General features: G+C 37.2%; 2 protein-coding genes across 5 annotated transcripts; both read right to left on the reverse strand.

Moving 5' to 3' along the window:
- Window positions 1-75: 75 nt before the first annotated feature.
- Window positions 76-16,344, reverse strand: LOC115423179 (forkhead box protein P1-B-like). Of its 4 annotated transcripts, XM_030139922.1 has the most exons (16): window positions 16,233-16,344; window positions 13,833-13,973; window positions 10,550-10,687; window positions 10,376-10,465; window positions 9,472-9,592; window positions 6,444-6,543; window positions 6,223-6,330; window positions 6,011-6,098; window positions 5,581-5,658; window positions 5,286-5,481; window positions 5,020-5,096; window positions 4,792-4,893; window positions 4,519-4,646; window positions 3,317-3,371; window positions 1,318-1,478; window positions 1,038-1,197 (listed from the first exon to the last, which is right to left on the reverse strand). In XM_030139922.1, the coding sequence occupies exons 2-16, from the start codon at window positions 13,956-13,958 to the stop codon at window positions 1,038-1,040; spliced, it is 1,728 nt and encodes a 575-aa protein (XP_029995782.1). In that variant the 5' UTR covers window positions 13,959-13,973; window positions 16,233-16,344. The 4 variants fall into 4 exon arrangements, with proteins under 4 accessions (XP_029995780.1, XP_029995783.1, XP_029995781.1 ...); XM_030139920.1 differs by having other exon boundaries at window positions 76-1,197; window positions 10,376-10,687; XM_030139923.1 differs by lacking the exon at window positions 13,833-13,973 and having other exon boundaries at window positions 76-1,197; window positions 10,376-10,687; window positions 16,233-16,311.
- Window positions 16,345-17,421: 1,077 nt separating this feature from the next.
- Window positions 17,422-21,812, reverse strand: LOC115423181 (eukaryotic translation initiation factor 4E type 3-like). The gene is made up of 7 exons (XM_030139925.1): window positions 21,341-21,812; window positions 20,466-20,538; window positions 20,075-20,169; window positions 19,921-19,981; window positions 19,766-19,832; window positions 19,470-19,625; window positions 17,422-19,360 (listed from the first exon to the last, which is right to left on the reverse strand). The coding sequence occupies exons 1-7, from the start codon at window positions 21,490-21,492 to the stop codon at window positions 19,314-19,316; spliced, it is 651 nt and encodes a 216-aa protein (XP_029995785.1). The 5' UTR covers window positions 21,493-21,812; the 3' UTR covers window positions 17,422-19,313.
- Between the last annotated feature and the right edge of the window lie 59 nt (window positions 21,813-21,871).

Genomic DNA, 21,871 nt, shown 5'->3' on the forward strand with positions numbered 1-21,871 from the left:
ACAACATTGAAAATTCAAGCATTTTTAAAGAATTCAAGCACCCCTACGAACCCTGAGTAAGTAACAAACCACAAGTTTTGCATAAACTAACCAGTTTATTTTCTTGCCTTGAGTGTGTCTAACACCACAATGGATTTGTTACAACACATCTGCTGACAGTACACAGGCGAATTTGTATGGACTTTAAATGGACATAGCACAACATCATGGTGAAACATTTCCCACCCAGGCCATTATTATTCCTCTGTTATTTCCCAATATGAAAACATTATCACTGACTGAAAGAGGCTGGGATGTTATAAAGTATAAACTGCAGTGAATCAAAAATGCTTATCACCATCATAAAACTAGACCAAAGAGACATAAGGTGTACACATTTATCATGAAGGATTTATTCATACAGATGCATTGGTTTACAATAACGGTAAATCTATTTCATCTACTCTTATAAGCTCAGCCAGAGCAAATTTAGCGATGTTTGTGGTAAGGGTGAAAAAGAACAAGTATAAAGAAATCAATTGATTATACCTTGAAATACAAATATATCAGATCATGTTGGCAGTGAACAATTTCCATTTTCAAACCAACATTTTCACCTTCTCTACATTTTTTTAAAATATTACAACTACTAAAATAAAATCAGGTAGTGTAGCCCCGGCATATCATAAAGTGAGCTATACAGAGTGGGGAAACTTTCATCGTGAAGTGCCAACCATCAGTATTCCCTTTCCTTTGGCTTCTCTGCTCGTCATGGTCCTTATGTGCACAGATACAAAATAAATCATAAACACTTTCACATATGTATTTTTTGTCATCTCACTCTACTGTACAGAAAGACTAGATAGATTAAGAACAAAATAAGAAATGCCGATAAATATATAAAAAGAAATGAAATCCCAAAGAAGAGACGGTTTGGTTACGTAGATGAAGATGTTTCGTTGTTTTTGGATTTTGTTTTTTTTTTTTTTTCTTTTGGAATACAAAGTCACACAGGCTGTGAAGAGGCGGCCTTGCAGTGGAGAACTTGGGCCTCATAGTCAGAGTGAAGGCACGCGATCCAGATGAAGGCATGGCCTCTCCGGGCTCAAATCCTCATCTTGGTGCATCTCAGGGCTGTGGCCGTGCTCATCCGTGCTCTCCGGAGACTCGTAGGCATAATTTTCACATATCTCCTCATCCTCCTGCTCCTCTTTAATGCTGGTGTAATAAACATTAAAAAAAAAAAATTAAAAAAATACATGATGATTGGGACTTGTCACGTCATGGCAAACTGTTAAGATACAACGCATTAATTAGGGTTTTTGCTTTGACACTTACAAAGCTTGAGGAGGGGACTGTGTTGCACTGCTGTCACTTTGGTATCCAGATCCATTAGCTAGAGCCCCATTCATCTGCTCTTGGAGAACATGAGGCAGGGAATGCAGTGGGATGCTGCCCATAGAAGCTGGGTTGTACAGGGTGTTGTCTGGACCACAACCCTGATTAAAAGCAACATTCACAGCATTCATATTTATATTAATAAAGGTCACTCAGGATCAAAACAAACAGACTCAAGCACAGTTTTTACCCACAACAAGTTAAATGCCCCCCCCCAAACTGAACAATCACCATCCTCAGAGTAATGGACAATACAATACTCACCCTACCTCAGTGCAATAGACACAACACAGGCACCTTGTTACCTGTATATATCCTATTTGTTATACATACTTCTCATCTGTAGTATAAAGTTAGCTTTTGTTTTTTTTTGTATATTTCAGTAGTTCTAGTAGTACTTCATATATCTTAGCATTCTGTGTGATATTTTTTTATACAGTCCTTTTTGCACTCAGTGTTTTGCTGCTAAACTGATTTTCATTGTTCCTGTGACAGTGACAATAAAGATCTATTCTATTCTAAAGATGCAGTTTTATGTGGAGAGGAAAAAGGCACTTCAAGTCATTGTCTATGGGAGTGTAGAAAACTACAGCGCTTCTGGAAATGTGCGATAGATTGTATAAGCTTTGCAGTTGGGAAGGAAGTCCCATCATGTGCCAAACTTTGTGTGCTGCACATGTATCCTGAAGATTTAGCTGTAACCTTGTAGCAGTCACTACTCTTTGACTTTGGACTTTTACAAACCAGATGGATAACTGCACTTTCATGGAAAAGTATGGACATACCTTCTGTTGGTTTGTAGATAAAAGAACTGACTAATAGTCTTGCCTTGGAAAGGCTAACATATATTGTTAAAAAGAGAGACAAGAAATGTGCCTGTTTATGGGTGTCTGTATATAGCTTTCTTGGAGAACCATAGTTCTGTATGATTTGATTTCCTGTTGTGTGCTACAACTGTACACTGCTATGGTCTGATTTTATAATTTAATCACTGTATTGTCATTTTATTTTATTTCATTTGTTTAGCTTTATTACCCCACCCCCGGAAGGGGAGACAAGGGGTATTGTTTTTGGTTCAGTTTGTTTGATTGTTTTTTTGTTAACATTCTAGCAGCAAAACTATTGGTTGAATTCATACCAAATTTGCTTTATAGATTGCAAGTGACCCAAAATAGATCTGATTATATTTTTGGAACAGTAGGTGAAAGTTAAAAGTTTTTATGAATTTTTTAAAATCTTTTTTTTTTCCCTATTTACTTATAATGGGTGAAATATCAAATGTCTGTAGCACAAAACTATTGGTTGAATTCATGCCAAATTGGGTTACAGATTGCCGGTGACCCAGAATAGATGTGATAACATTTTGGGAAAAGTAGGTCAAAGTTCAAATTTTTTATGAATTTTTAAAATCTTTTTTTCTTCTCCCATTTACTTATAAAGGGTATTATAATATAACTTATAATACTTATAATATCAAAACATAAATTTTGTTTCAATTTACTTCAAACTTGGCACATATACAGAAGCAATTGATATGATGACATCAGCTGGATCGAGGCCAAAATAAATTATAATATGTGCGAGGGGCGGGGTTTGTTGTGTCTGGCATCACTTGTTAAAGTTTTTATTTATTTTAATTTTCACTTATTTTATTAACATTTTTCATTACTTCTATTTATTTATAAAATCCTCAATTTTATGGTAATTACTTTTAGGTATATATTTACTCTATGTGTGGATTTGTATTTTTCTGTCAGGATTGGGGCAGAAGTCTCAAACTATTTAGAGACTTCTGTAATAAAAATAACAGTGACATAGCGGAGTGGAGTGAAATATTGCCACCTCTTTTCACCCTTTAGTCTACCGCAGCAGCTTCTTGTTACATTCAGGTGCGTAACATACTGTGCTAAAACAGTTTGAAACATAAGATTTTTCTAACCTGAGGAACAGATCCAGCAACACTCTGTCGGTTCTGAGAATTCTTCAGCAGAGATCTGTTGGTACGGAGACATGACAGCAAGTTATTTTCAATTTAACATCAACACCTGCGATACAGTAAAGCTGAGATAAGCATCATACTTTGACACTTTCAATAAAATTGGTGCAAAAATAAATGTGCTGAAATTTCTTCGTAGTGCTGACACTTAGGATTCACAACACACACATGTCCAGGTATGTTCAGTAAAATTTATCGAGTGATGGTGTGACAAAATCAAATATAAATCTAATATCTAATTAGGGTTTGTACACATTTTTCAAGGTCAAATTCAAGCACTTTTAAGGGTCATTTTCAAATTTTTCCAGCACAGCACCTTATCGCTGGGGTTAAATACATATCTACAGGAATACATATACTCATGATAGTTTGTTCCGCTTTTTATCACAATAATGTACATTGTATTATGCTACAAACATCTAAAATTATGTTTCATATTAGCAAAAAGTTTAGAAATTAAAGGAGAACACAAAGTTTTATCCAAAAAAAGAAAAAAGAGGGAAGCCACTTAATGTTCTTCAGACACTCAAACTGAGCCAAAGATTAAAATAAAAATGTACCTGGAATCGACCTGAGAGCACCCGGCAATTTTCTTTTTTGACATAAAGTTTAATTTTTCTGAAATGTGTCACCTCTCTGTACGTAGCTTTGGCTTGCCATCTAACCCGGCAGAGTTAATATTAAAAGTAAATAAATAAATCGCAGCACAAAGTTATAATTGCAAGTACTTCAACTAAAATTCAAGCACTTCTAGATATAGACCTTGAAAACACAACACTGAAATTCAAGGATTTTCAAGGATTTCAAGCACCCGTACAAACCCTATCTAATAAATATTTTTGACCAGAAGCTGATGACTGTGTATCAAGAGCAAGGATTGAGGTTTATGAAACATTTGCAAGTCAGTGCTCACTACAAGGACTGCACTGAAGATTGAGTTTGCTAAGCTTTCCAGTGGCCTGTGTGAACATGTCTGATTCCATTTGTATAGTGCACATTTACTGTCCTGGAAGCTCAAAGAGTAGTTTATAGTAAATATCATGTTCACTTCTAAGCTGTAGCTCCAAGGTCACAGACTCTGAAAGACCACATCTGACTTCTAGCAATATCTGAGGGCTCTTGCTTCACGGCCAAGTTATACCTACCCATTACCAGCTGTCTTCTGGGGCCGCCTTCTGTGAAACTCAATTTCATCCACTGTCCACACTGCTCCCTTCACATTTTCCAAACGGACGAAGCATTTATGGAGGCTGAGATTATGTCTCACTGCATTCTACACAAGGTTAAAGGAAAAAACATTGGGATCTGTACAAATCTTTCCCCTTAGACTGAAACAACAATAAAAGCAACAAAACGCTTCTACAGACATTGCCCGTTTCATATGTTGATATAAAATGATTTAGAATATAGATGAATACCTTCCAAGTGGCTGCATTACGCCTGAAATATGCAAAGTTTCTGGTGAACCAGTTGTAGATTTCATTTAATGTCAACTGATTACGAGGGGATTCAAATATTGCCTGAAAGAGATCAAGAGTGTGTAAGAGAAACAGAAAATGTGACAGTAAATGATTCAGATCTGCTTCCTTTCGTTGTGATAGGCAAATAATTTCATGGAAACATCACAAAATTAAAGTACACGATACCTGTCTTATGAGAGACGCATATGTAAATGGAGGCCGGACTTCTGTGCTCAAGTAGAACTCCTTATTATCAATGATATCTATTGAAAAATACCAACAAACAAGACTTACAGACAATACTGTGAATACGGTTGATTAATTTTTAATGTACTTAGCAAATATACTATAACCACCTTCTGTGTACATATAAAGTAGCATTCATGTCTATATTAGAAGTAGCTAAGATGTTTTTGAAGCTGCCTCAGGGCTGCAGTTGATCCCACAGTTACCTTGGCTCACAGAGCGGCTGTACCGCCTCCGTACAGGGGTCCCAGTGAACATGCTATTTGGAGTGAGGACTGAGGGGGATTCAGTTAGGGGTGTCAGGGGTGTGGACGGTGCTGTTGCACTCTGAGACAGGCTCATTGGAGGAGGCCCTTTAGGCAAAGTTGCCTGGGAAAATGATACAGTAGGTGCCAGATTCACCTGAAAAACACAAAGTAGTTCAGTCAGGAAAAAAGCAGTAAAACCACAAACATAACAGCATTTATTTTCCTTGAAGAAACAGCAATGACAACTACTTACAGGTTGTGCTGCAGGTTTTGGTTCAGAGGACTTCAGATGAGCCATCATAGCTTGCAGTCGTTCTTTGTCCTTTTTTAACTATGTTAGACAAGAAAATGGAAATAGAACTTGAGAGATAGTGAATTCACAGCTTGGGTTTAATGACGAAATGACATTTGGTGTGGAAACTACTTCTTTCCTGGCATCCTAGGAAGTGTAATTATCTAAAGACATCACTTCTGTTTCCAGACCTAGTGTGAGAACACACCGCCACTTCAAACCTTTAATAGGCTTTCCATTTTACAGTTTTTAAACAGCGTTTCCCTTCAAAGACTTTTTTCAACAACTTACAAAGTTTCTAGTGAATCAAAAGCACACTGCCAGCTGTGCTGTACATTAAATAAATTTTAAAAAGAAAATGTTTTAATTAAAAGACAAATCTAATGCATACCTGCAGTTCCAACTGCTGAACAACTTGCATCTGCACACGACACTGGGCTGTGCTCTTGTCATCAAGTGTGTGTTCACTGTTCAAATGTCTGCATAAACACAGATTCAACATCAAGGTTTGCCACTGGACCATAATGTGTTGAAGCTGACAATTATAAATAACATTGTACACAAAAAATGTCACAAATGTGAACATTTCAGATTATCACTCACTTGAGAAATGCATGAAAGTCTCCAAAGACGGTCTCACAGCCGGGCCATTTACACATGCCGTTTCCATACAGGGGGTGGCTGTTTTGTGTGTTGTCATCCTGTGGCACACTGCAACATGTGCGACAATAAATATTAGTTATAGAGCAAAATCAGAAACATAACAGCTTTTTAAGAACAAAATAAGCACATGTCAGATGGGATACAGTGTATTTTTGCAGTACCTATCTTTCCTCTTCAGGAGGTTGTGTTGACCATTGGGGGTCGACTGTTGACTGGAAGACTCTCTAGTGTCACTGCCACCAATGCTACCATTCTCAGAGCCTGAAAACACACATGTACAGCATGACTATGAAATGCCCTTACATGTAATTTAAATGCAGTGGTTAAGAAAAATCAGTATAACCTTTTTACTACTTTAAACACCACACTGTTGTAACTTTAGGGCATCTTAAAACTGAACACATTAAGCATAAAGCACATCACCATAAAGGTTAATGGTTAACTCGCTTTATTATCCCTGTAGGGAAATTCAGTATCTACATTTTATCCATTCTAATACACATATACACACACACACACACACACACACACACACACACACACACACACACACACACACAGTACCTAGTATTAGCATTAGCACACAGTAGGAACAGTGAGCTGCCACTGAAGGCGTTCAGGCACACACTCCAGCTCTACATCAGCACTGTGGTCGAGTACACTGACAGGAGAATCACCCTTTATTTAACTGTTTAACTACTCCTTTTTTCAGGCAAGAGTAAGGTGTAAGATGTTGGTTTTATCTTGATATGTTTCAACCATCATCTACTGTCAAAAGCATCACCTGACGGCAGTGAACTGCCATCATTTCAGATATTATTTCCTAGACCTGGCCAACCTGGTGGATCTGACAGATTGGCCACGCCCCCTGCCACCCGATGGTCTTTGGGGAAGAGAGTTGTGCACAAGTATGAATGAGGCTTCATCCTGGTTGATGGTGTCTTTAGCTTGCATTCTGATATATTTGTTTTGTTTCTGATCTGATGATTTTTGCAGTCCATTATGCGATAATTCCTTTTACAATGATCTGATATTGCTATTGACACATTATTTTAACACTTCTTGTTCTGCCCTTTCAATGGCAGCTTAAAAATAACAATATATAGAAAAGCAACATACATGGACCAATATCTGCTCTGTTCATCAGAACACCGCATTGAACACAAAATACCCATAGTAAGGATACTGTACGAACAGATCAGCATCGTAACAGAAGAGGACAGACAGGAGGAAAAAAAACACATCAGACACACACTCACACACTGCCAATACCTGACATGGGCCATTAACAAAGGAAAACAACAAGTGAAAAACAAAGAAAACGGTAAGCTGAAATCCAGAACAAAGACAATAGCCATACCATACATCCAAGGGATAACAGAACCAATAAAAAGGATAATGAGAAAACACAAAATAAACACGGCAGAAAAATCATATATAAAAATAGGACAGCTACTAGTGCACCCCAAGGATAGAACAGAATAAAACAAAAAATACAATGTTATATATGAAATGTCACACAGATCGTGTGAGAAAATGTATGGAACAACATAAGGAAAAAATGAACATCAAAAGGAATGTGAGAAATAGCAGCAAGACTCAGATCATTGTTAAAACAATACACATAATGGACAGAGATAATGCAAAAATCACCAGATCAGAAACAAACAAATATAGTAGATGGATTAGGAGGCAAATGATATCAAGAACCATGCCAAAGACCCCATCAATCGAGATGAAGGAGCGTTCATCCTTGAGCCCACCTGGGACTCTTTCTCCAAAGACCACTGGGCGGTGGGGGGACATGGCCAACCTGGGGGATCTGTCAGATCTGTCAGGTTGGCCACACCTATAAAAAAACAACTGAAAAGATGACACATCACAGCTGTCAGGTGATGCTTCTGAGAAAGACTGCAGATGTGAGGGTAAAACATGTTATAACTAGGACAAAATGAACCTATTGAACTGTATGTATTTGTTTTTAAAACCCACAAGGCACAGAGAAAAAAGGTATAAATAGGAAGGCTCTGGTCAGACTGAGACTTGATCCAAGAACTTTTGAACTGTGATGCAGACATCCCATGGACTAGACTGGTCTAGATGCTGGTCCATGACTGATCGGAATTTAGACTAGCTATCTAACCTCATGTAACTTTATATGAGAGGCTTATTTTCTAAAATATGCCCCAAAATATATTTTTATATCCACATAAACAGAAACAGAAAATAAAATTGAAATAACCCTGAGAGTGTGAATCACTATTGAGGCACAGTATTTTTGCACTGTCGACTACATAACTCTATAAACAAGTGGTGCCAGGCACAACAAACCCCGCCCCTCTCACATATTGTAGCTTCTTTTGGCATCGATCCAGCTGATGTCATCATGTCTATGCATATGATGATGTCAGCATATCATTTGCCTCTATATATGTGCCAAACAAAATTGATGTTTTTACAGACATGTGAAATTTCACCCATTATAAGCAAATGGGAGTAGGAAAAAAAAAAAAAAATCATAAAAAATTAGAACTTTGACCTACTTTTTCCAAAATGTAATGACATCTATTCTGGGCCACTGGCAATTTATAAACCCAATTTGGTATGAATTCAACCAATAGTTTTGCTGCTATAGACATTTGAAATTTCACCCATTATAAGTGAATGGGGATTTTTTTATATTTTAATTCATAAAAAACATTTGAACTTTGACCTACTTTTCCCAAAATGTAATCAGGTCTATTCTGGGTCACTGGCAATCTATAAACCCAATTTGGTATGAATTCAACCAATTATTTTGCTGCTAGAGTGTTAATAATCAAAGAAACACAGACACAAACAAAGAAACCAAACTAAAAACAATACCCTTTGCCTCCCTGTCAGGGGGCGGGGTAACAAAGAAACAAACAAAGAAACAAACAAACCGAACCAAAAACAACACCCCTTGCCTCCCCTTTGGGAGGTGGGGTAAAGTTGATCCCATGATCTTGAAGTCTGACCTTTTGACCACAAAAATTAAGGGTGACTAGAGTAGGTTATGGTCAACATTTATACAGAGTTTGATTGCCACAGCTCAACTAGTTGTTGAGTTCTGGTGCAAAGATAATCACAAAAAAAAAAAAAGAGATTCAGACAGATGAGACCACCCACAGCCAGACTCCACTGTCACGGGGAATAAAAGCAGTGTACCTGGGCCTGCAGCAGGGCTGGTGGGAAGGACTGACAGCAGGCCTTGTCTCTGCAGGTTGAGGAGATGCTGCTGCTGCACCTGAAGGAGCTGCTGCTGGATGGCGATCTGCTGAGCTGTAAGCTGTAGCACAAAGACGACACATCATCGGTTAGTAAATACCCCCTATCCTCTACAGAAAACTGCTGCGTTGTGTCTTCAGACAAAAACATATTTATCCAGAGAAAATAATCATATGATGACACAACAGTGGAACACACACGACCAGAGCCTTTGTTTGCTACAAAAGGTGCATTTTGGTTATTACTGGGCAACCACAGTCATGTGCTGTCAATCACTCAGCTACCATAGTTAATGTAATCAGCAAATGTCATTAGCTATTTAAAGACCAAAAGCCTCCAATTGGCCTGTGACACAAGTCTGATGCATTTTATTTTCATCATATTTTTTGTTGGTTGGTCAGACTGAAACAAACACTTCCAACATTTTCTTGAATTAATTTTTGCACAATAAACCTAACAGACAAAATACCTTTTTTTCTATTTTTCTTCTAATTGGATAAAATTAGCATAGAACACTTTTCTGTTTAGAGCGCATCAAAATATTTTCCCTATTCCAAACACCCACACCTGCTGTCTTGTGCATGCCGCCAACTGCCTATGTTAAGTATTTCTGTTAATTGTCTGCAATTCTGGAATTCGTTAAAGCCTGAAGGTGATGGCGGATCTTATATCACTGATGTTATCCAGTCACTCATACAGACACATGCAGATGCTAATTTGCGGCTCACGTTCACTCTAGTTTTACTAAAACCGAAACTGACATGCCTCTAATACTGAAATTCACTTATGCCTCAGTATAAAGAGTTGATGAACAAATTAAACCACAGTAAGACATAAAGATCACCTCCTGAGTAACAATCCCAGCATTCTTCTGTTGTAGCAGTTGCAAATTTAGCTGTTCTTGCTGATTCTTGAAGACCTCTTGAATTTGTTGCTGAAGACGAGAATGATAACGTTTGAGAAAAATGATGTGCACTAAAACAAACATGTAACTTTCCCCACAGATACTGCTCATTACCTGGTGTAACATGAGTGCTTTCTGTTGCTGCAGCAGTGCTTGAAGCTGCTGCGGGTTGAGGATCTGCTGCTGTGCTGTCGGCTGCAACTGCTGTGGAGCCTCTGCCGGAGGGGTCATCATTGATAATGACACTGGAACCTGTGACACAGACACAAACCGTTACATAGATAGCCAGTCACTCATCATAACATCAGGGAAGCAAAGTCTATCAGAGAACATTTTAAAGGAGTATTTTTTTAAAAGACCCTAAATAAAGCAGTAATTTCACTTAGATGACACAGGGGTGAAAATGCACTTTATAATACAGAACCAAAAAAAAGCTGATCAAAATACTCATATAACATATACATGTGTATGCACATTTAGGTAGTTCCTGCCTTAAACAGCTTATTGTGGGAAGTAAATGTAGTGAGCACAGACTGAAACACGTGGCTGATGACACAGTAAAGACCTATTACAATAAACATATAATGTACTGCAATGAGAAACTTAATTCATTTTAGTAATTTAGCACAATATAATGTAGTTTTAGGCAGATGTAGTAATTAACTAGAAGCACTCGGAGAGCGCAGACCTCCGCCAAGGCTGATCAGTGGCCCCCCCACGCCAAGGAGGTTATGTTTTTGCCAGGGTTTGTTTGTTTGTTTGTCTGTCTGTCTGTTTGTCTGTCCGTTAGTGTGCAACATAACTCAAAAAGTTATGGACAGATTTTGATGAAATTTTCTGGTCTGCGCCCCCCCCCGTGGGCCCCCCCACCCCCGATTACCACCAAAATTTAATCATTTCTTCCTTATCCCATTTCCAACAAACCCTGAAAATTTCATCAAAATCTGTCCATAACTTTTTGAGTTATGTTGCACACTAACGGACAGACAAACAGACAGACAGACAAACAAACAAACAAACCCTGGCAAAAACATAACCTCCTTGGCGGAGGTAATTAATATATACTAAGACAATGTAATATAATACGGGCTTTCATATGAGGAGGTCATAATTACTTTAAATCTCAATTATACTAATATAAAGCACATCTTCATAAAATAAGCTATAATTGCTGAAAAACCTATGCTTGCAACATACTGGGTCAACTTTTATAAAATGTATGTATACTGTTACACATGATAAACAGGAACAGTTAAACTAATTCAAATGCAGCAGCTTATTTAATATTCTCATTTCATTGGTCATCTGGGCTAAACATGGCTTTGCAGCCGTTCAGCTAAAGATAAATCTGAAAAACAACAACACCAGATGCCCTAAGGGGATTAGAATTCCATCAAAACAACAACAACCAGTCCCACAAAAACAACAACAACGTCCTCTGCAAGGCATGCAGCAATTACCACACCCTCCCCCTCCCTGTCAAGCCTCACAGCTCAAGGGATGTTTACAGTAAACATAAACAGAGTAATCAAAATTGCACAGAGATATAAATAATGAATAAAAAAGCATACAGAGCCTGTTTACGAAAACAGAACTTGAGATTCGTATTTTAATTAAGGTCTGAACCACAAACAAACATCTCTCTCCGAGGCAGAGTCTGTTTTGAATTGGGTAAACAAACTGACAGCGAATTTCACACAGGCTTTGGGCTAACAATAACAGATGACTGCCTCCTAGTTTGTCCTTTCTTATGAAATTCAATGCTGCAGAGGTGACCACCAAAGCAATGAAAACAGGTCTATCCCACAGACAGAGCCAGTTGGCCTCTCTATTTTTCTGTGGAAACCATCAACACAACAACAGCCTTTGCCTAATCCCTGTTGCCATGGTAGCCAGCAAGTCCAAACATCTTCTGTTGTTGTTATTGTTGAAAGTCGTACCAGTGAGCAACAGAGTGTAAACACAAATCTGTTCCCGCAAGACTGGTCTTGTGAACTCTGAGATGACTGACAGTCTAACAGAAACACTGAAAACTTACCGTGGAACAAACACAATCTGCCTTTCTGTATAAGAATAGAATACTTAGTAATAGTTCTTAATGGGTGTAGTCTCAGAAAGAGCAACATTTACTAACACACACACATGTGCTCACAACCAAACTGACCTGGAGTGTTAATAAAATTACACAACAGAGATGAGACATTACTTTCACTGACAGGCATAAAAAGCTAAAATAACATACTAAAATTATCTCACAAAAAGAAAACAGAATGAGATGGACAAACCTGATCATCTCCATTTAAATGTGTATCTGGCACAGAAATACAGAAACAAATGCTGCTCAGCAATAATGATGTGCCTGACAGCCGAACAGAGCCTGACCCACTTGATATGAGCATGAACAAAACTAACAATCTCACAGTGGTCCCTCCACCCAGCGAGAGTTGTGCTCTCCCCCTCCTCTTACCAAACCTCAGCACAACCCCCCCCCCCCCCACACACACACACACACCATTCACTGTGTTCCCTTTAGCATAAATATAGAACCCAGCAGTTTGCTGAAAATGAGACCGTCAAAATGAAAGCCTCTGAGGTACCTTTACAGGTAAAACAAACAAAAAACAAAGCTGTTGAACAGGCAGTCTGTGCTCTGTCCAGTATAATCCTGAAGCTGGTACGACTATAAACACTGTCAGGAAGAGAGAGCATTTGGATATTTGACCAGCTGTGCATAAATTATAAAAAAAAAAAAAAAAAAGAATTAGCACGTATTACTGTGTATCACAGTTTGTTGAAGTTAAAACAGCTGCCTCAATTGCAATTCACATTTGTAACCTTGAAAACATTCAAACATGTGCCTCTGCAGATGTACAGTATTGTAACAGCACTGGGCTGTAAGACAGATAATTACTTCAACCTCCTGAGAAGTTAATTAAAAATTACAATGGCAATCCATAGAGTGTTTTCTATGAATCAGTCCAACATTGCCATATATTACACTGATTTTTCTTGCTTTCATTCTACTACTGTACACACACCTGGGATAAATTTACTTTCAATGGTTGATTTGTGTTTAAAAAAAAATATCCAAAATCAAAGCTATGCAGACAACACATTTCTTAAAATTAGCAGCAACTTTATTTGATGTGATAATGGTACTAAAATGTGATTCATAGGATGTCTCTGAAAAAGGTTGAGATAAACAATTACTGTCATTACTGATGCAAGATTTTATTGATTTATGTTCTAGCCTCATCTTTATGCAATATTTCTGGCATATGCAAGTATTCAACAGTAAACATTACATGTCTTAAACTATGCTTTTAAACCCAAGGACCATCTGTTGCATTCAACCCACTGACACAGACGTCAACTAATACAGCTGGGAACCACTGACCCTGGGTGCCTCTGGAGGAGTAGGGTGGCTGCTCCTCAGTCGACTCTCATTGTCACTGTTATTCCCGTTCTCTGTTTGAATAGCTGGAATGGTGTAGCATGTAGGTTCTGACCCAGACTCATGCATCTGGACTTCAGTGACCTGAGAATGAAGATAACACCTGGATTTATGAGAATAATATTTTCAACATACAAGCAAAATGCCATTTTGTGAGTGCTTTTTACACAGCTAATACCAAAGTCACTCACTATGTGAGAGGAACCAAACTTGTATCAAATATAAAAAGCTGCAGAACATCAAAATAAGAACACACTGTTACAGCTCTGCCTACCAAGACAAACATTCTCTTCTACAGGATCACGCTAGGTCTATTTGTTGAATAACTGAGTGCTGCCATGACTACTGTAAACACAGGGGCCCTGGGTCCGTGTTTATGTGCAAACATATCTTCCTTCTGGAACAATTTGCCATTAACCAGGTGGTGCGATAAACGGCTATGGCAGGTAGTACAATGCACAAGTAGGCTTTCATGTATACAGCTTGGGAGTGTCCAAGTCAAAAGCTAAGCTGCATAAACAAAGGTAAATAAAGAAGGCAAATAAATAAAATGAGCAGCTGGAAATCAACACAAAAAACGTTGCTTGAAACCAGTCATATTGCCCAGGGGTAATGTCATTGTTTTCAAGGTAATCCTACTTTCTAATGTTTTGAAACAAGGCTGTTAATCAATCAATCCACCACCACCAGCGAGAAATTATGTCAACATTTAGATAATATGTGAGAGATGATTTAATTAGACTATATACACTTTCAAACAACTAAAAGGAAAAGTGTTCTAAAATGTATCTTTGTAAGAAGAAAAGAACCTGTGTTTAAAATGACTAATAGATGACTACTGAAGAGGCTAGCTGTAGGATAATCTGTTGTTTATGAACAGTCACAACATACTTAAGTCATTCCTGCAATTTAAAACTAAACCCAGTCAAGTATCAACTAGCAGTTGTTGGTGATGTTCTGACTCAGCTTACTTTTGCTTTTAAGATCACAATAAGTTCTGAAGACAAAGAGGAGAGTTTCCTGTAGGCATTTTTACAGATGTCTGGGATGATAGGGAGTTTAGCTGTAAAAAAAAAAAAAAAAAAAAAAAAAAAAAAAAAAAACCCAAACAAAAAACCAAACAAAAAAAAAAAACTGCTGTGCCCATACCTGATCAGTTTCATTATGTATGGGAGAGATGTTATCTGCCTACTAGGATTATGGTGAGTGGACAGCCATGCTGCAGTGAAACTGTTTTTGAGATGGGCTGATTAGTATCCCCAAGATGATGTTATTTGTTCATTTTATGAAAGAAAATGGTGGACTTTTCTCTCTACAGGAGCTCACAAGCTATGGGGGTTATCACTCTTCAAAGAATGGGAAGGAAGTGCTGCAAAGAGGCTTTTCCTTAAAAGAAAAAGGCAAACAACATACAATCTCTCTCTTTAAGCTGAGAATTTTTGAACTGATGTCATACAGAGCTGTTGCAGGATACTAAAATCTATTGGGGTTTCCCATGTCAAAGTAAAAAGGTAAATCAATGAATTCCCTTAGGTACAGATTTTATTACTCATGCTTGAAAAGGACAATGAAACAGTTACATTAGATTTTACAACAAATCAGTCCGCACCACACATTCTACATTAGTTATCTAAGTGCCACTGTATCATCCACAACTTCTTATTAAATATTACACATTGTTAAATCAATCATTTATTCAGACTGGGGCCTAGTAGGTAATTGTGTAGCTACTGGTGTCTTTCTTAAGACGCTTTTAATAGCAAATATGAAAAGAAAGTTGAATTCCCTGTTAACATCCGAGTTAAATAATACATTAGGAACACGTTTATGAGATGCGAGTTCACATTGTAGTGTGTCTACGTATACAGCTCAGCAGATTTCAGGATTTCACTTAACACTTAACCCGGTACACTTAAAATAACGTGTTGATGACGGCCAAACGATTTAACAGTGCGATAAGCATACGAACGGAACCGATGTCCTTTAAATCATCCACTGCAGTCTGAGGCTTTGCGTTGAAGCAGCCGAGCTGTTAGCTCCACATAAAAACGAACAAAATCGGGTCTGTAAAAGTTTAGACTGTATGCTGAAAAGAAAACGCGATCTTGCCTCTTTTTTCGACAAGGAGCTGGACTAGAAAATAGCTTTCGATGAACCTAGAGGAAATGGTTTATGTGAACAGTGTAACAAAAGCTAGCAGCCTGTGATCCTGGCGCTAGCTTAGAAGAAACGTTTCTCTCTACTCTTCATTTTGCCGACCGGCAAATATCACAATGAACTATCTGGTACATTAGAGCTTCATTAAACAACGTTTGTGTCAATTGTAAATGAACGTTTACTCACCGATTAATACACGTGTGGACAATCGTTTCCTCAGGGTGGTGTCTAAAGACTAAACCTCGGAGCAGTGCCTTCCTTGGTAGCGAGCTAGCCACAAGTTGCTAACAGAAGGCGGGGCTTAGGGAAAAGTAAACAATGGTGATGTCATATTCACACGCGGGACGGTGTGACTCTGAAAAATTCAACATTAAAATAATCTAATAACAAGTTATAGTTGTCATTTTTCCAAACGATATTTACACGTTTAGTAGTATAAAGCACTGGGAAGATACTGAAAGACAGTATTCTGTTGTAATAACGAAAACCAAATTAGCTAAATGGGAAGTTCTGCATTCTGACTGAATATGATGATTAAAACTAAAGTAATTGTACAAAAAATACCTTTCCTAGCCATGCGCAATGACAGAAATTATTTTTACAGCGATTATATGAGAAAGAAACCTATGTGATGGTCCAAATGTGAAATATTAAATCGATTCTTACACCCACAAGAGGGAGACATTTTCTGTCTGATTCTGTTCACCAGGTGGTTAAAAAAAAAAAAAAAACCTACCTACTCTTTCATATGTATAATGTATGTATGTATGTAATGATCTACTGAACAAATCCATCTCCCTCTCTATCAAAAGATAATGGATAGAATAATGTGCAAAGGTGTGCTTTTTCATGGTTGTCGTGAGCATGTATTTTTATTTTTCAGTTTTTGTATTAAGACACAACAAAATGCAGGAAATATGTGCACAGTACTGAAACACACATACAAAAAAAAATCTATATAGCTTCTACAGGTAAGAGTTAGTATTTAGTGTGATCTCCATTTGTATTTATTGAATTTTCCCCTGGGGATCAGTAAAATGTATTTGTACCTTGAGCTGTCTTTGGTCGATTATCTGGAAGTTCTCTTAAATAATATTGTAGTATATTATAAAAAGCTTCCACAAGAGATTTTCTTCATACATAGGCTTAATGCTGTTTACATATTGCTTGTATATTGACATCTAAACTGACAAATGCATAAATATGGTCATTATAACCTTAAGAAAACAACAAAGCTAATGGTGGCCTAAGACTTTTGCACAATAGATACGTGATCATCTATTCTGAAGAAAAGAAAAAAAAAAAAAACAGCATCTAACCTCCCATTTGTAATGACTTTACATTTCTATAATTGATGCTCGAAACACCACAACTGTGAAATTGAGGCTTCTTTATTATTTTTTTGTACATGTGTAAAACTAATAGAGAAACATGACAACGTACAAGTCCAACATGCAGGACACAGGTGGGCATGACATTCTAAAATGCTGGTAAACACAAGGCACCATCCAAGATCAACAATCAATTACAAGGTCTGAGATCTTAAGTGAGCACTCAACTGTACATGTGCAAGGGTAGAGAATGATTTTTTTACTTTTTGTAAAACATGTGCTTTTTAACATTACACAAAAACAGAACAATACAGGACAAATAGTAACAAAGCATTACTGATTTTGGCAAAAGTCAGTGGTCTGAAAATGTATTATTTTTCTTTGTGTTTTGTAGAGAACCTAAGCCACGGCAAGATAATTAGAAATACTTCAACCTTTGATTGATTAACCATAGCAGCAGTCTTTCTGAGGGGTTCTCTGCGTATAAAATAATCACAACTGTTTTACTAGTGGAGTCCTTGTACACAAACATAAGTTAAATGCTCTGTTTAGCCTAAAATAGTATCTCAAACACTTTCACACACACAGACACTTGGGAAAGGCGCCTTTGGTGAGATGTAAATTACAATATTAGTTAATTTTCCTAAAAACTGACATTTTAGTAACATGATTATAATAACAACACAGTTACAGTCTATTCCATACAAGACAACAGGGGAAAAACAGTATTGGATGTGAAAGACACTGAAATTATTATTACACAGCCCATCTTTGATTTATTAGTTTCTCATAGATTTGATCCTACTGATAAAGATTTGTGAAAATGCACTTTAAAAAGGCCTTAATCACCTCTTCACCACGTTTCCAGTTGGTAACATAGTGGAAATATTCCATAAAAATTTAACTGCATGCTTTTCAGGCTGACAATATTTTCCAATCCATTGAAACAAATTTGATCATGGATTCTATCACAATGCACCAAAATAGACACACTGTGCCATTCACACTCCTTAAATCTTCAAATTGAAAAGAACAACTGTAAAACCCACCAGAAAATGTAAAATAAAACCAGAGTTTTTTTGGTCTGAGTTATCACAACTCCACACATTCTCTGAGAAGCCACCTGATGTCTTATATATATATATATATATATATATATATAAAAAACAAAACACAAAGTGCATGATTTAGGACAGAGGCTTAAACAAAATGAAAACCACTACACAGCAAAGATGTTCAACAGAATAAAATGATTGCATATATTTCTTAGCAATTACTCATTATGCTTTCTGAACTGAGGTGATTTTATTGTAATAACAACATAATCCTTTCACAATCCACGGGTATAGCAAAGAATGAAATTTAAAAAAAAAAATGTGCAATTTCCTGCTCAGATACTAGCATCACATCATACTACTGTACATCTTTAGGTTCCCCAGTAGAGACAACAGTATTTTGGCTATAATGTACAAAACAGAAAAACGAGCTCACTAGAAAAGCTTTGTAATGTGTTATTTAGATAAAATGTTTCTTTGTGCAACTAGGCCTACACTAAAAAGAAAAAAAAAAAAGTTCTAAAGGACTAGTTTTAGTTGTGCTCCGGAAATGTGCTAAAATACATCTAAAAAAATCTGGCTGTACACAATCTGCTGCTTTGGTTAAGTTTTTGCTAAATTTCGCAGTATAAAAAACATACAAATGTTGAGATAGATAAAATAAATCTAAATGGTTTTTGCTTGTGGCTAAAAAATAATTGTTTTGGATAAAATTAAGAGTTCAACCCATAATACATGGGCTCCATGTTTAGGTAATTAAGATGGTACAATATTACATTTTGACTGTCACCCTGCTTAAAACATGCCCACATATTATGGCGCTGACATAGTCAGAACCAAAAGCTAGTTGTATACCTCAAGAGTCTAATATGTAAAACATGCTAATGTCTTGATCGTCCTCCTTCAAAGGCGTGGTGCTCCTCATGGGCTATGAAGAGAACAAACAGAACAAAAGAATGCATGGATTATTCACATTTAATGATGTTACTTCGATCCATGCTAAAGTTATGGTGTCATTAAAAACATAAAATACTTACGTTTGTAAAATACTGCTTTAAAAGCTATCTGTGGGAGGAGCTCATAAATCCTCCCTAAGATTTTTGAATCAGTAGCACATGAAGCATTTCCGTTCCAGACTTGAACTACATCTTCTCTGTCTCTAACACTGACACTAACCCCAACTACTTCATCATCTGCAAAAAAAGCACCAAAGGAAGAAGTTAGTGCACTTCAGCTTTAAGTATATAAAAAGTATAATATATATATAACAAAAAAGGACAGAATTTTCACAAGATAATGACGGTTATTTGCCAAAACACAATTCATGAGTTACCTGAAGCACAATAATCACTGAACTGTTCTCCAATAGTAGCCAATAACAACTCCTTCCACACAGCCGACTGTAAATGAAACAAAAAGAGTTTGTTTTGAACCAAGTGTATGAATAACTGCATACTATATACATACTGGTGCATAATAAATACTCACGGTGGATTCTTTTGATACTTTCATTTTCCAAACTCCACCTTTAGCATTGCTTTCTTCTTCCCTGCAGACAAAAGACAAAGAAGCAACATATATGACACATACACAAATTGACCTAAAATAGGAACTGATTTATTTGTCTTGCAATCAGACTTACCACAGAGGTTTTCTTTCTCCTCTCATGAGATGATAGCTACATCTCAGTGGCAAGCTGGAGACACTGGGGATATTGTTGTAAACTCTCCAGAAGTTCTACACCACAGTTAAGTGTAAAGAAAGGACACAGGTTACTTAATGAAATAATTAACACACAAAAGAGATATAGACTTGCCAGGGTTTCATAATTGGTCTAGTGAGGTAATCACAACAAAAGGTACATATACATATACATATATATATATATATATATATATATATATATATATATATATATATATTTATTTATTTATTTATTTATTTATTTATTAAGTGGGTCATTGCAGTTACACAGATTACTCCTTGTATGAAAAGATACTTTATGAAGAAATGATTCCTTGTGATACTCTTACCTGAACGGTCTCCACAGTGTAGATTTTCTTCAGGTTTGACTCACATTCAGCTGCTGTTGTTCCTGGTAGAGATCTGACAAAACCAGACAAAGAAACTAAATTTCAATCCACTTCCTAACTCTTCAGAAGATGAATACATTTTCTTCAGAGTTTCATTCCTTGGCCTTATTTCAGGGAGCTGTTGAGGACGAACAGACAGGTTGGGGTAGGGGATCGGATGACTAATAACCCAGTAAACAGTAAACAACACTGACCCCATTTGAACACAGCGTCCCTTGATGTCCCCAGATGATGACACTTGTGTAACACACTTTTACTTGTGTTGAGCTCAGTTTAGATTCTTATTAGCTGCGAAATACCCTTTAATCCTGACAATGACTGAATGTCTAATATAGGATTCATTATTTATACATGACCCAGTAGTGCTTTACTAGACACAATAGTTTCTTAACTGTAGATTCTGTACTCATAGCAAAAACACACCAGAAGGTTATGGATCTATTAAACTTATTTTGTCTGATATCAGATCCAGCACTATTCAGCCAGAGGGTTTTATCACTGATAATTCCACTCTTCTGTTTTATTTTAAGATCTCACCAAGTGGAGGACTGAGTATGTAGGTCAGAGAGAGGAAAAAAAAAAAAAAAAAAGTTGGCACAAAAGCTTCAGCACCACTGTTTATTTTTGTTGTTGAAATGTTAGATTTCTATTTTCATTAATGACATAAGTCGCAGTTAAATAAACCTATATAACCCTGCTCGGCTGAGTGATATTCCAGGCCCAGCAGATTCGTCATTTCTTTGTTCTCATTTAAGGTCAGCCGCCGGACATAAGGTTAAATATTGATGATACAATGATGAGGGGAAATTACTTACCTATCGAGCCAGAAAGTCCACGGAGAATGTAAAGGCAAAGTGTCGCTGTCATTGTTACTTGTAATTCTTCCCAAATCTCTGTCTCCAATGTGAATGTTGTGCTCCAGCAGACCCGGACTGGGCTGAAACGGGGCAGCTACCGGGACTGCCATTGTGTTAACCCCCTGAAAACCGAGCGACTTCTTCAAACACTTGCAAATCTCTGGGCAGATGCTTTCTCTGGAGCTGTTATCGTTATATATAGGTTGTTAGGTAAATTTAACTCCGATCAGCTGCTGACTCATTGGTCGCTTCGCCGGTTTGCGCCGTCACAACAACAGAAAAATGATGACGCCCGCTGACTGTCTGCCGCATCTACAGCGAATGAGAACCGTCCAGAAGTTTACCCAACTACACATGCTTAGGTTGATATTTCATATATGTGTACAGCACATGCGACAAACACGCAAAACCCCGGTTTGTTTATTAGTTGCTAACAAGGACAGTGAACTGCTTTATCGACGTTAACTGAAACACATCTTCCGCGATTGT

The sequence above is a fragment of the Sphaeramia orbicularis genome, chromosome 7, assembly GCF_902148855.1.
Source record: "Sphaeramia orbicularis chromosome 7, fSphaOr1.1, whole genome shotgun sequence".
Taxonomy (NCBI): domain Eukaryota; kingdom Metazoa; phylum Chordata; class Actinopteri; order Kurtiformes; family Apogonidae; genus Sphaeramia; species Sphaeramia orbicularis.

Excerpts from the sequence above, each read along its gene's own strand:
- LOC115423179 (XM_030139920.1), bottom strand. The coding sequence starts at position 13,958 with ATGCATGAGTCTGGGTCAGAACCTACATGCTACACCATTCCAGCTATT. Across the intron at positions 6,099-6,222 it reads GACTTTCATGCATTTCTCAA|ACATTTGAACAGTGAACACA; the intron begins GTGAGTGATAAT and ends GTGTTTATGCAG. Across the intron at positions 5,482-5,580 it reads CAAAACCTGCAGCACAACCT|GTGAATCTGGCACCTACTGT; the intron begins GTAAGTAGTTGT and ends TGTGTTTTTCAG.
- LOC115423181 (XM_030139925.1), bottom strand. The coding sequence starts at position 21,492 with ATGGCAGTCCCGGTAGCTGCCCCGTTTCAGCCCAGTCCGGGTCTGCTG. Across the intron at positions 19,833-19,920 it reads AAGTATCAAAAGAATCCACC|TCGGCTGTGTGGAAGGAGTT; the intron begins GTGAGTATTTAT and ends TTTCATTTACAG. Across the intron at positions 19,361-19,469 it reads TAAAGCAGTATTTTACAAAC|CCCATGAGGAGCACCACGCC; the intron begins GTAAGTATTTTA and ends TTCTCTTCATAG.